The 15,460-nt window shown below is 35.3% G+C and overlaps 1 protein-coding gene across 3 annotated transcripts in view; it reads left to right on the forward strand.

Annotated features, from left to right (window-relative positions):
• Positions 1-12,504, forward strand: part of LOC149943501 (gamma-aminobutyric acid receptor subunit alpha-6-like) — an 81,534-nt gene extending 69,030 nt beyond the window's left edge. Inside the window, exons 7-9 of one of the 3 annotated variants that reach the window (XM_090174891.1) lie at positions 67-222; positions 4,220-4,440; positions 12,394-12,504. In XM_090174891.1, coding sequence (XP_090031017.1) covers positions 67-222; positions 4,220-4,440; positions 12,394-12,450 — 434 coding nt within the window. In that variant the 3' untranslated portion in view covers positions 12,451-12,504. Of the gene's footprint in view, positions 1-66; positions 223-4,219; positions 4,441-5,137; positions 5,314-7,336; positions 8,891-12,393 lie in introns of those variants that run through there. The other 2 variants (XM_090174889.1, XM_090174892.1) reach the window with 2 other exon arrangements.
• The last annotated feature ends 2,956 nt before the right edge of the window (positions 12,505-15,460 follow it).

Here is a 15,460-nt window from a genome sequence, read left to right on the forward strand (position 1 = left end):
TTGTGGCGAAAAGCCGCGTGATATTTTTCCGGCTTTCATTTTAAAATAGTCTCTTCGATTTTGCAGAGGAAAGAAAGTCCAGCCTCGTAGTCGGTTTCTACCTGCAGCGGCGTCGAGGCTACTACATTCTGCAAATCTACGCACCATGTGCCATGATCGTCGGGGCTTCCTGGGTCGCCTTCTGGATTAACCGGAATGACGCCGCCGGGAGAGTCACAGTCGGTAAATCGACCCATTTCATTTCACAACACACATTGTCAAATCTCTTTCTCATACGATTTGCACAAATCCTTTGGTTGATCACGTCCATTTTGACCGTCTACTTGGCTAACAGCACGGATTCATTCAGTAAATCGTGCACTCTGTTAAAGATTTTTATCTGGTTATTTTATTTTCAATTGATGACTTGTAGAAGTCAAAATTAGCTAATAAATTCCGCTCTACAGAAATTCAGCAATCTACCGTAGAATTTGTTTAGCAGGCGTTTTCCCTCGGGTTGCTGTGTTTTAGATACAAATGAGATATTGATGTTACGTAACGAAAAAGAAACTACGTACCTTGTTATCCTTAAATACATAGTACCACTACAAATCCACCTAACTGCATGTGGGGATGTTCGTAATTAGACTTAGCCGAATGGTGTTTTATCAAGTAACAAGGATAAATTGTTGGGCAATGCGCTTCTACAAGTAGAATCAAATGAGGAAAAAATTCCGCCTGTTTGTCAGTACATTTTTCAACCTTAACGGAGTGTACTTCTCCTTTAGAAAACCCCTGGCATAAGTATATTTTCTTTTTGCAGTTGGTACGATTACGGGGGACCCCTCTTGAGTCTTGTACCAAATTGCGGCTGACGCCATGAGCGTTCACAGACAGGACACAAAATGGCGGGGCCGAGTCCTAAGCTCCATTATTAGAAACGTGAACCCATAGATAATTCCCAAGGGCAAGTACATACAGAGTCCTTGATCAGAATTTGTTCTTTGGACGCTCGTGGTGCTGGCAGTAATCATAATATTATTTGCATGATATGCATTTCTTTCTTTGACATTTTTTTCTATTGTTTTTAACACTAATCGGTTTTGAATTTTTATTATTTTTTTATTCTTTATTATAAAATACGAGACCTTGAGACTTTTTGGAGAATGAATTATAATAGGCTTAATTTGTTTGAAAAAGTTCCGCGTTTGCTTAATTAATGACCGATGACTAATTAAGGCTAATGAAGGCGTAGTTGGATTTAAATAACGAAAGAAGTACTAGATTGGAAAAGTATTCCCAAAAGAAAATCTCCTCTCAATTAGATTATTTCTTTTATATATGCCCACCTTGCAATTCCTTTGGCTCCTTACCTAATGCATGACTTATCGTCGTGTGGGAGTCGCGAATAAGATTGGTCGGATTACAATAAAATCACGTAATGCGTGATTACTTTCTTATCCAAATATTTCTCTATTTATTTTAGATATTTTTGTCATTCAAATTTAGATTTGGTGCTTATTAGCCACGGTCACACTAGACCTCATAACCCAGTTTAATTCGGTTTGAATGCCATTTTTGAGCAATAAAGTTGATAGAAACAAGGCGTTAAAACTCGTTCATAAACAAACGTTTTGTCAAGCTAAATTTTCAGATAAACGTATTGAATACTTTTCAAACGATTTATTTTTATTGCTATTGTAACGTGTAGGACAATACAGTCCGCTCGTCCATCTGATTAATCAGGGCGAGATGTGTGTAACGGCCATACCAACGAGGGGATACTAAGGGAATGGTGTGGTGTTGCGTGTTTCTTCCGACAACCTTAGATTGCAAACGCGTTGTGCTTCAGAAATTCGATAAGAACAATTCCCTTATTAATAATGTCACCTTCCAGCGAAGAGCGAGGAGAAAGTCCGAACCAAAACCTGCACTTCGCAAAAATCAAATATATCTTTCACGCAAAAATCACGAAAGGTCTGAAAGAAATTTGGGCAAAAAGTGTTTTCGTGATGAGCAACACCACGTTCTATAGAACATTAAAACGTTCATGATAAAAAAAGTTGATTCTTATTGGCTGTTCAAAATTTACTTATCAAAAACGTCGCTTTGTTTTTGTTACTCGGAATTATCGAACCATAATAAATTGGTTTCTTTCAAATCGAATTCCGCAATCACCAAACTCATTTACTATTGCTAGTTTTAAACTCAATTTAAATTGCATTAAGATCACCTCGAGGAAAAAATAAACCCTAAAAAATAAGGAAATAACTTTTAAATGAAAGAGGTTTTTCGCGTAACGCAATGGACGACGCGATTCATTCCTTTGGCAGTGGCATTTGGGGGAGTGGTTTCTAAAGCGGACATCTCTAGTCCCCGTCAAAGACAATTACCAGCAAATTGTCCCCCTTCTATTTTACAAGTAATTTTCGCGGAATCGGCCGACGAGGGAACTATTAAAAAGGCGAAAGAAAAAAGCTGCAAATTTGAGAAGGGACGCGCAATAGGCTCGCTGGGACTCACTAACTGCCGCTTTTCCAATCTAATTGCCAACTTTTGAGTTTTCGCTCCTTTCCCACCGACTCGTTTCATGGTTTAGCTGATAGTTTAGTCGAGGCTAGTGAATTGGCCGAGTCAGCAAATCGAGCTTTTTCGGGCGAGTGTCAGTTGAGAAGGGTTCGGAGTCACGGCTTCGATCGGTGGAGCCTATTCTCTCCGTTCCTTTCGGCTCCAATGCTCTCGAAGAATAGGAAATTCTTTATTTCTTTGGCGAGGCTTTCTTCGGAGCAGTTTGCATGCGCGTAAGGAAAAGCGACGAGAATTTAGAAAAGACGCTCTCCTATAAAACTGTTATATAGTGCATTTGTTTTGTCAAAATCTTATGTCCACCAGACATTTTTTATCTTAATTTTAATTTTTCAGTCAGCAACACTATCAGAATTTTTTATTAATTTTTTACACCTAATTTAGCCTGCGAGTTGAGTGGTTTGTGTGTTTTCTTTTAACTTAACAACTTAATATTATTTTTCTTTTCGGTAAATGATTATTAAAGTACACTCGGTCGAAAAGATGTCCTTTCTAATTCGAGATAACGTAAAGCATTGTCATTAATTTGTTAGCATTTAAAAAACATGTATTAAATAAAATACTAATTAACTTCAGAATAAAATGTTGAGATTTCACCTCAATTTTAATTGTAATGGGTGAAATATTTCAGAATAGTTCTGAATGTAATTAAAATATGAAATAGTTATGCAAAACCAAAACATGTTACGCTAAATTTTCCCACTTATTTTATTCCGATTAAATCTTTATTTTCCAAAGAGCATATTCAAAATTGATATTTAAAATTTTGAAACCCAGCTTTAAAAAAATCGTTGTAAAACCAGCTTATTTAGCTTTAGGAGGTTGTATTACGGAAGCTATTGGATGGCGTACATAAATCAGACTTTCCCCAAATTCGACCTGTTTTATCGTTACTGCATGGGAGCACCAACTATAGGTTAATTACAACTTTCTTTACTCAAGTAGTGAAAGCCACAATTTAAATATTTTTTTAAAATATGTATTTATTTTCTAAGTATCATTGTTTGCTTATTTTTCATGGTCTTCTTTATTCTGCAACAGAGGAGACTGCGGGAAAATTAACATAAAACCCCATTTTTTTTTCACTCAAGAGAGATTAAAAAGTCTGACTTATTGTGAGACGTTTTTATTACTCGTATAGAGTCGTCATCCAACCTTCTGAAAGTTGAATAGCCCAAGTAAAAGAGTGCTATTTTAATACCCAAAATTAGTTTTTAAAAAGATCTAAAAACCCGGTAACCTCAAAAATCGAAATCAACGTATATAATGAGTCCGTGCTGTGTCAATTAATTTGAAAATAGACGCTTAAATAAAACATCTTCAAGGAAATCACCCAGAAGTAATATATCATAGAGCCAGGACCTGCAAGTTCAAGCTTGTTGAAATAATGGAAACTTTTCACTTGCAAAAATACGACGTACTGTTTACAAAGCCTTAATATGTCAAAAAGAGCTACCTGGTTAAAAGGAAACACTTGTTGCATACCGTACGGGTGAAAAGTTTCCATTATTTAAACAAGCACCATATAAACAGTAACTTTCAGGTCCTGGTTCTCGGAAATATTACTTCTTGGCGATGTTTTATTGAAGTGTCTATTATCTTTCCTGGTGATATTACAATTTTTCATTATCATAAATTGTGTTGGTGTGTTTAGGGGCAACGACGGTGCTGACGCTGGTCACAATGGGTTTCACGGGTCGAGCGGCGTTACCGAGAGCCAATTATCCCACAGCCTTGGATTGGTTCGTCATCATGTGCTTTACCTTCGTATTCGCCGCCCTGGTCGAGTACGCGTGTGTCAATTTTGTAGATAAATACGAGAAACACAAAAGGCAAAAAAGAAAAGACGCCATTCTCAAGGCCCAAGCCGAAATGGTAAGCCACCACATGCCCTTTCATTGTTTTACTACCGCACTCGAAAGACCATTAGACTTTTTCAAACATAAGATTTAATTCTAATAACCGCTTGAAGACGAAAATGCGGGAAACGTTTTGATATGCTTACATAATTTCGACGAACAAATGAAATCACAGTGCAAAACGTTTCTCTATATACTACCGACATCCATCTTAAAAAATTTATCTTCGCAGGCTACCGTTAATTTGATTTTTAAACTAGTACATAGCGAAAATTTCATTTATAAATAAGTAAATATCAGTAGAAATTATGTTTAATTCAGAGAAAACGGCATGGTATTAGAAGATAAAACTTATTTTATACAAGACGTTTCGAGCCGAGGCTCTTCTTCAGTCGTTCGTTAGTTTTAATTATTTTAAATTAAAACTAACGAACGACTGAAGAAGAGCCTCGGCTCGAAACGTCTTGTATAAAATAAGTTTTATCTTCTAATACCATGCCGTTTTCTCTGAATTAAACATAATTTCTACTAATATTCACCATGGTAAATAATAAGTTTATTATATAAGTAAATATCCTTTTACTTTTTACATCGTTATGCGGAGTAATACAGGCCCTATATATTTACCTGTGATACGGTGTAAGCTTTCACCGGGAAATTCGGCCCATTTAAAAATGCCTCAAGCCTATAAAGATTTTATTTTTATGGTGTAGATGGACATGTCTACTGACAACTATTAGCATAAGTGTGAAGCATCACATGCAAAAGTTTTACTGAGAGCTATTCACAAGACAGACTGCATTACGGGCTTCGTCGCCATTTTGCGTCCACTGGCTTCTTCTTGGGATGACGTCACTCCGTTACTAGCTCTCAGTAAAATATTCCCCAAAGTGACAAACTTATGGAACAATATTATAGACTTATGCTATTAGTTACAATATTCACGTCAAATGCATGGAAACTCCGATGAACAAGTGTTATAAATTGTGCACCCTATTTGTTAAGAACTTAAGAAATAGCGGTACTGTATGCATTATTTTATTTTTCTTGCCAATTATTTTAAAATCGCATGATGAAACTCAGTCCCTTTTCGCGCTGTTTGATATTTTAAAGTAACTGAATTGAATAGTAGCAACCCTTAACGGAAACCCTGAGCTATTTCGTTCAGATTCGTGGTGTAACTTTACCGAGGCTAAATGTAAAAATTGCCGTTACTTGAATAAAAGTGAAATATGAGCTATACGGGGATATCGTTGCCGATTTATAAATACCGTAATATGGGTTTATTTATGTGCCGGGTTTTCTCCGCAACTCGGAAGTTGTATGGCGAATAGTTGAAGGGGATTCTCCGGGTATGCTCGCGTAAATATATGGCAAGCCGGAGCGTTTCAACGGATTTGGTCAGGCTTATCTAGGGGAGGAAACAGGGGATGAACTCCTGAAATAAATCGAGGGTTTCTAGTGAAATTACTTCGGTCATAATTTGTCAAGGGATAAGATTACCGAACGCCGAGCGTAGCGAAAGAATGGATGAAAGTCAGGAATAAGCTAAACTAGGATAAAAGAACTTTCGCTTTTCGGCAGCTCTCCCAGAGTTTAAGAGACGGTTCGCTTACTTCCAACTAAGAATCTTTTTGAAGAGCATTTATTGAAGGATAAACTTTCTCCAACTTCTTTATCTTCCGCTTTTCACAAACGATTCCCTCGGGGATAGTGTATATTAAAATCACGTACGATGTCGCCGTCGTTGCCGTATTAAATCGAACTCTTCAATCGTTAGGGATAGAATGCGAAATGACACGGCTCTCGTAGATTTAAGGATAGAAAGAAAAATAATACACCAATCGATAGAGGATATCGAGCATTTGCTGTCGTTATATCCATTTGGGCACTGCGTGCGGCAGATGTTGGACATTGGTTGCCCCCGCACCACTAGGGTTAGAAATAAAAATAACACATCAATCGACAGAGAATATCGAGCCCTCTCTGTCGTTATATCATTTTAGGCACTAGGGCTCCCGGATCTAAGGGATTGTGTGTTCTCAAATGTCCGTGAAATCTTGTTTTTTGGTTGAAATGAATCGGATAAGTGGTTCAAATAGCCTTAGAACGCTGCTTCATATTATTTGGAATGTTATTGGCCGGAAGAAGTTTTCGTTAATGTTTGTTTCATATGGCATTGGAACGGTTATTGCCAGATTCCTTTTATGATGTTTTGGAATGAGTTTATCCTTCGTTTTCTAATTGTTTCCAGAAGAATGTTCCATGTCTCTCGCGGTGGAGTATCGATCTAGACTAGAGAAATGAAACATTAATGATTTAACAGACATTAAATCCAACTCTCTATCTTCTGTCTGTATAAAAATAAAATCATGATTATTAGAACGTGTGATCTGACTCTAGCTCTGTTTACATATAATAAATGATTATGTCAGTTGTTTCATTATCACTTTTTTGGGTCGAAAATGTTATCATGACTTGATAAAAATCGCAATAAAATAAATACATAACTTCAGTATTTATAATAATAAATAATAATAATAATAATAAGCTAAGCTAATACCCATTGAATCACATAGGCCTAAGCCAACTAGTGACTTGTTATTGTGGTACTGTACCATCTATGGACATTTTTCGTAAGCAGATTCTATATGCGTTTTGAAACACTGCTCAGACAGTTTAACTGAAGTGGTGTATTACTAAATTCACGTTAAAAACTTTGATTTAACTGCATAGGGAAGTAGATAGTTCCTCACACTAGCGCGTGCTCGTCACCGTTAAACAAGTATGGCACAGTGACTACTTAATCGCGCGCATTTTGCATGATATTCTTCGCGTCGTTGTGGTTGAATCTTGTAAAGCGTTGCGCTAAGCGACAGTGTCTGTGATTTTGCTTGACTTTTCAAATCTAGGAGCAGCTAGAAAGGCAGCAGGCTGAACTACTGGGTCACACGTCGGACAGCGACGTCAACCAAGACGGTGACGTCTTAAACCAAGAAGCGCTGCTGGAACCGGAGACGTCGTCTCAGCCAAAATTCCAATTCCAGCAAGGGCAACTGCATTCGGAAGGATCGGCCGTTTGCAGTCTCGCCGTGGAGGAAGTGATCGAGTTCGAACGAGAAGAAGTGGCGCGTCCAATGCCTTCCAGTTGCATGCAGAGCCTCCGGCGAAGGCTACGTCGGAAAAGACCCAAGTCGCAAAGGCTTCGAGACGTGCTTCTGTTGCAACAACTCGAGGTCGAGGCGGAAGACCCGGCGGTCGCTTCGCTCTTTTTAATAGCCGCGAAAATAGATTGTACAGCTAGACTCGTATTCCCGTGTACCTTTGCCGTCCTCAATCTAATTTACTGGACAATGTATTTGTATATCATCGACGACGAAATTCCGGACTTTTCCGCGGAGAGTGTCATAGTGGAAACTTAAAAAAAAGGACACAAACAAAACGAAATATGCGGGTTTTTGTACATTTTTTAACCAGATCGCGCGATTAACGAAGACAGAATATTAAAACAAAAATAACTTGTAAATAGCCGAATCTATTACGAAAAGCTATATATTTAACGGGCTCAACTAAATACATACCGTGTGTTGTGGTGTTCCATTTTTCTTTTGGCGACTCGTCCCTCCGACAACCTATTACGTAGACCTTCGTTTATATATCGCGTCTCGAGTTATTCTTTATTTTGTCGGTTTTTTGCTACTTTTTTGGCAAACGCTTCGGAAAGGGGGCTCTGCTTTTACTAATATTCTTCACCATAAGCGAACGGCGATATATATATATATATACACATAGCGGGTTTTTTTATACGCGAGTAAAAAAGCAGGATAGGTTGATAAAGTATATATATAAAAAAATAAAACTTTTTGCGCTTTTAAAAAGGGGGAGCGGGAAAAGAAAGACTTTTGCTTTGGTAGTGAGTAAAAAAAAATGATATCTTGGATAGGTTTCAAAGATAAAGATATTTTAAAAACTTTAAAGTTTGTTGCGACGAGTTACGCGCACCCTCTTCCCCTTTCGCCCTCCCCTCCTGTAAAATATGTTGATGACTATTTTCGTTTTCCGACGACGCGTGCGTGCGCACGCCAGCGCACGCGCATACACACACACACACACACACACACACGCTGTTTGCGAGAGAGATTCTTCCTGGTGACGAGAGGCCAAACATTTTCAGTTCGGCGGATTTTTTAATGATAAAAATATAAGGTAGATGGCGGTGTAGTCCCGCGTGGAACGATAAATAAGCCTATTTTAAATTCAGCGCCAACACGACTGTCGCGTTGAAAATGCGACCTGCCTTAGCCCGAAAATTATATTTAGGAATTATTTCTTAAGTTATCGTTACAAGTGTGATTGCCAAAAATATTTAGACACTTGTTTTATTCAAATGTAACGTAAATACTTCGTCTTCAAATTTGCTATTTTGTATAAAACACAGCCTTATGAGAACACCATATTTTAGTAATTCCCAATTACAACACTTATTAGTAGTTTAAAATTTATAATACATTGCAAATTGTATTAGAAGATAATAAAAAATTTAAACATTTAGCGTGAATTACCGAAATTCTGAAGGACCATAATTTCTGTCATTTGGCGTTGAATTTAAATTACGCCTATTTATTTATATAAGGCTAAACTTTATAACGATCCAAATAACTTTAAGAAAAAGGGGCTCTGAAGTTATTTGCCATTTTTATAAAGGAATTGATTGATGAACGTCAGGTTTCTTCAAACAAATATCAGTTATTTCGCAAATAAAGCAAACGACAAAAAGACTATATAATAAAATATTTAAAAACTAAATCGGAGTGCAAACATTTCAATTACGCGCACAATAGGGTTTTTGGTATAATTAAATTATATTAAAGCACCGACTTCAAAAACCAAAATACCGGTATCTCTAAAATACTCTACCAAAGGTGCTGAATATGTAAAACAAACTAAACTCTTAACTAACTTAAAAACATATATAAAAATACAGGTATTAGACGCAGAAAACAATTTTGCAAAATATATTACGATTAAAATTGTTAATTAATTTGTAAGATTTAAATGTATTTGTTATTTGTTGATATACCCAGTACTTCTAAGATGGTTGAATGTATAATTTATAAATTGCATTGCTTAGTGAAAAAGCGTTGTCTATATTTACTTTAAATATAAATGATTGTCAGATGTTTCATTATCACATTGTTTTGGTCGAAAATATGATCCTGATTTGATTTACCCAAACCGCGATAAAGTGGAATAACGATAAATATTTTAAAGTAACGGCTGCCATATTTGAAATTACAAACGCTGCCTGAAAAGAAAATCATTCTTTGTATAATTGTTTGTTTTAAGATCATATTATACGAATTAGAGTTCTTTTTGTATTTTTGCTATGCGTAGCAATATTCGATTAGTCGAATGTTTCGAAACCAATAGGATGGAATATGCCAAACAAATGTTTCGAACATTTTCTTGAAAAATAATCGAATATTTGTAACTATAATTAAATAGTTAGTAATCGATTTTATCGTTTATTAGGCTAATCAAAGTATCGAGGAATTTCTTTCGAATTGTAAAGTCTAAAAATCTATGCACAATTTAAAAATTTAATTAGTTCCGCATGTTTAAATGTTACCTTGTGTAATGCTTCTCGTTGCGTCCATTCAAATGATGTTAAAGTTCGGTCGACATTTCTCAAAGACAACCCTGCAATTCGATTTCAAAACTATGAAAATTGTTGTCAAGTTAATGCTATAAAAAATTGATATGAAGTTCAAATTTCCCTCAAAATCATACCGAGTTAATTCTGAAAACCTATAAAAAATGGTTTCGAAGTTCAAAATCTCATTCAAAATCTTACCTTAAAATCTATAAATTTTGAAAGGTGGTGACAAAGTTGATGCTGAAAACCTATAACAAAATTGTTGTAAAGGTCAATATCATACCGTAAGATCTTAATTTTTTAAAGGTTAAAGTTAAGGCTGAAACCTACAACAAAATGGTTTTAAAATCGAAAATACTGTTCAAATTCTTACCTTGAAGTCTCAAAATTCTATTGTAAATGTGAAAATCTGTCTCAGATTTCAAAAAGAAAAATTATTGATACTAAAAATACCGAACACCAAATAATTAAATACTGATGGGCTAAATTATGCCTACCATTAAAATAATGTTTTCCACTTTAGGATTAAAAACTGATCTTTTGCAAATTTTAAATGCTTACGCAACGAGACCAAATATTTGATCGCTTCTAAAAATGAAAGGTTGGTGGTAATATTCGTGTCAAATTTTAGAACCTTGGCCAGTGTCTTCATCATGTGAAGGCACTATAGTCAGTTGCAGGCTAAGAAAGACAAAATATATAGTACAGTCGGCGCAAGGATACCTCAGACCATTTCCGGCCAGTCGACCGCGCGTAATTTAAATTTGACCACTTTACGGTCAATTTCAAATTTCGTGAGTTTCATCGTTTTTTCGCGCCATCTAGGAACCGAAATTGGAATCTATTTTTTAATTTCATGTTGTCATGAGTTTAATTACTGAATGCAGCTAAAGAAGGTTCGATAATTGAAGCTCCAAATATTTTAAATAGCCCAAGAGGTTACTATAAAAAGCACGATAAAGGTTTATTGTTAAAAAGTAAAGATAAAAACATAATTTTAAACGTCTATAGCTCATTAAGACAACGTTACACCAAAGCAAGCGTGGTAACTATTTTAAAAGAAATTGCCGATTTAACTGGTAAGACGTAGAAATAAATTAACAAAATTAAATAATTATAAATACTATTTTAAATTTAAGAATGATAGGAATGCCTTATCTTTTAAATTTGCTCACCACCACAATTATGAAATTTACAAATAAAGATTCCAATTTCGGTCTCTAGATGGCGCTAAAAGACGACAAAAAGAGCAAAATTCGAATTTGACCGTAAAATGGCCAAATTCAAATTTCACGCGGTGGAATGACCGGAAACGATCTGAGGTATCCTTGTGCCGATTGTACTATATATTTTGTCTTTCTTAGACTGCAACTCACTATAGTATTCGATTTTCTCATTTTTGGCTCGTATATTTCTACCTATTGACCTGTTATTTTTAAATGCAGGTGTGAATTGACGCTTGTTTTAGGATTTTGGGTGAAGACAGACGAAATATTGTTGTACTTTACAAAACAATGGCATTTTAAACAAAATTATTTAAATCCACGACGTTAAGATCGTTGATATAAACTTTTTAAACGATATTCTTCATCGTTTGAAATATTAATAGACATTTAAAACTGTAAAAGGAATTAAATAATTAAATTTTATAGAAACGAGTTGACGAAATAAAAGCATTTAATTGTTGGATAAAACAATCTTTACCTAATTGGCGGCTATTTGTTCATTATCGATCAATTGTCTCTTCAGGGTTGGCAAAATTAATGTTTAAAAAAAAGTTTTTTGTTTAAAACGGTTTTTTTTTGAGAACCAAAAAAACAGCAACGAAGACTGTTTTAAAAGTGTTTTAAACAGTTTCAAAAAATTGAGCTCTCGATTTTTTTTGTCTACCGCCAACCTCGCAAGAGTCGCAATAGACTACCTTCGGATTTTCAGACGATTTAAATCGGAAAATGCCTCGATTCTCAATCCAGTGACTGACAAGGAGAGTACCCGAGGTGTTTATTGCCGATTTTGTTCCAAGTCGGGCGTAATGTAGACCTATATGAGATATGAAATTTCCCAAAAGGAGACGTTGCACTATCCATTCAATTTGCCATGGCAACCGAAAATGTTTTTTGATCACTTAAAACCAAAAAATCTCCATTTAAAAAAGCATGGGATTTTCTCGGTTTAAGAAATTTGAAAATCACGAAATAGGTATTTTAGACCACATTTAGATAAATTTCATCAAGTTTGGGCAAATTGGTACATTTTTTGGTAAAATAACGAAAAGATCTTATTTTGTTTTAAGTGTTACTCTATACTTTACAGATTCCGAATGCAGACCAGCTTCTGGAGGTTCAAGTTGTTCAGCAGTTACTCCAGTAACTCCACGTTCGATAACCCCTTCCTTAACTCCAACACACTCAGGCCTTAGTCGAACATCAGCTGGAAAAAGGAAAGCTGTGGCCTTTAGCCCTTTAGGGGTAGCATCATCACTAAAATAAGCAAATTTGTTATTCGGACATCTGCCACTGAGAAGAAACAGTTAAGATGTGCAAGTAGCACGATTTATATATGCTACGAATTCAGCGTTCAGACATGTTGAACACACCGAATTCAATAAGCTAATCACGATGTTCAGATCAGCTTATCAGCCACCCTCTCGACGTCAAATTGGAACTGATTTGCTCGATGGTGTTTTTAGTCATCATCGGAAATGAAGGATGATTTAGATGGGAAAACAGTTTACATGGCAATGTATGGATGGAGCCATATGCACATGGAACCAAATATTTGCATTTCAGTGACGGATGTATCTACTGTTACCTCTCGCTATTCAAGCTATTAAAAGTTGTCAAAAATTCAAGTGCACCGTTGGAAGTTTTGAAACCGATATTGCAAGAAACATGGTGAATATGAGAGCAGAACTAGCAAAATCAGACGAGCTATGTCCAACAACAGTGGATATATTGACGTACGGGTGTTCGGCTCACATTTTAAACTTACTGGCTCACGACATTGAAGTGGCTGGAATTAAAGGACACGTTAAACAAATTATCAAATACTTCAGAAATCACCATTTCCCATCGTCCTTTAAATAATAGGCGAAAATTATCGGCCTACACTTTTAACCGAGAAGTCGGACATTTGAATTTTGGGAATTTTAACAAAATCTGAGATTTCGAAAATGATTTTTCGCGCATAGATGTTTTTTCTCTCCTGGTCCGCTCTCAAATTTCAGGATGTTGATTACGTTCCGTAAAATTATAATAATGATTACGTTTTGATTTTACATACTCCTTTGGGGAGTCCAACATTCATATCGACGGCTTAAAACGAAACTGAAACCGAAGAATATAAAGCCCAGGAATGGAAAGATGGTTACTATTGGCCACGATTTAGGTTGCGTTAGGAACTTCCGGTAAAAGTTAAAGTCGTCTGCACGTAGTCTGCTTCCGTTAAGGCCTTGCATATACAACGATGGCCAATGATAAAGGTAAATAGTTAGTATTTTGATTGATATAATCTTATGTTATGTAATATAATATTATATATTTTTGGTTTTATTAGATTCAAGTGCTTGTATTATAGCATTTACAAAAACCCTAGACTTTATGAAGAATGATCTGAAATCTTATTATCACTTAACAGCCAACAACTTCCTAAAGGACCTAATTAATTTAGAAGATGAAAAGTATTCTCAAATAAGTTGTAAAGTGAAGAATACTTTTCATTCACTTATTACCAAGGATCTAACGAGGAGACTACCCGAGGTGATAATCACCGATTTCGTTGAAACTAGGTGGGTACGTAGACCTTATGGTAACAAGAAATTTCACCAAGGGAAAAGTTGCAATGGGCATTAGTTTTGCCATGGCAACCGAAAATGTTCTTGACAACACAGTATGTATATTTTCCCATTGAAAATGATATGGGAATCTGAGCACTTCTAAAAAAATAATAATAATATTTCTAATTAAAATTATTAATTTTGATAAAATTCAAACAACTAAATTTTATTTTATTAATTTTGATAAAATTCATTTATTACCGTCGATTTGGCGATTAGTTGGTAAATACAACTTTTTATTTTTATATTTCGCTTTTCTCCATTTTTACCGATTCTGATCAATTTTGATCAAATTGACCAAAATTCATCGAAATATCATAAAATTAATTTCATTTGTCAATTTTGATCTATTTTTTGGTTTTGAAAATTTTCACAGTGGGAGGACCCTTAGAAGCGCTCAGATTCCCATGCTATTTTCAATGAGAAAATATACGTACTGTGTGGTCAAAAACATTTTTGGTTGCCATGGCAAAACTAATGCCCATTGCAACTTTTCCCTTGGTGAAATTTCATGTTACCATAAGGTCTACATACCCACCTAGTTTCAACAAAATCGGTGATTATCACCTCGGGTAGTCTCCTCGTAAGTTAAAGAGCCTTTTGCCTCACGTTCAATGTCGTCTTGTTTGTTGTGAACTGGTGAAATATCTTTAAATCCAGTGAGCAAGCCTGTATTTTTGGGGTAAACTAAATCGGGTTTTACATCAAGTTCATCTAGGAGCAAAACAAAATATTTTTTATGATCTTTAAGCTCATGAACCATTTGAACGTACTTCTCGTTGTTGAATCCACTAAAATAATCTAATAGATGATTATGATTGTATAATGTTCTGGTTGTTGGCATTGGTAAGATCTGGGATTTTCTTAAAATTTCGTATGCTGCTTTAGATTCGTTTTTCATATAACAACATCAATTAAGAAAACCCTGATCTCATCGCATTCCATATTTAGAAGTTAAAATAGCTTTTATTTGCTCCTTAGAAATTATAGATGTAAATGAAGAATCTTTCACGTCTTGAAGTTTAGCTCTAAATGAACTCTCTATCAACTCCCTTTGCCTTTTAGTTTTTTTTAATTCTACTATTTTCTTTGTGGTACGTTTGACGGTTTTTTTCACATTTAGATTTTGGGCTGCTCTTCTAAACCTCATTTTCCTGAGTGTTCCTCTGTATGCAGTACAATTTTAACACATTTTTGATTTTTCCTTAGTTTGAGGAACCAAACACATCTGACGCTGTGAACCGATATAAATTTATCATTGTAGAAAACGTTTTTGCTGCACCTTTTGCCATCGTTCAAACAATTTCTACTGAAAATGTCTATCCAATCCTTAACTACACTACCACGTTATAATTTTAATTCATTTACCTTATTTAAAAGGTTAATAATGTCGCTTTTGATATCAACATTTGGTAAAATCGTTTCATGAGGAAAAGTTTTACCCAATATATTAAGTCAAAATTGTACACATGGCTCTAAATCAAATCTACACTTGATCACTTTAACATCATTTTCATGTTTTGAAAATGAAACGTTTTTTTCAAA

The sequence above is a fragment of the Leiobunum rupestre genome, chromosome 5, assembly GCF_980474605.1.
Source record: "Leiobunum rupestre chromosome 5, qqLeiRupe1.1.hap1, whole genome shotgun sequence".
Taxonomy (NCBI): Eukaryota; Metazoa; Arthropoda; class Arachnida; order Opiliones; family Sclerosomatidae; genus Leiobunum; species Leiobunum rupestre.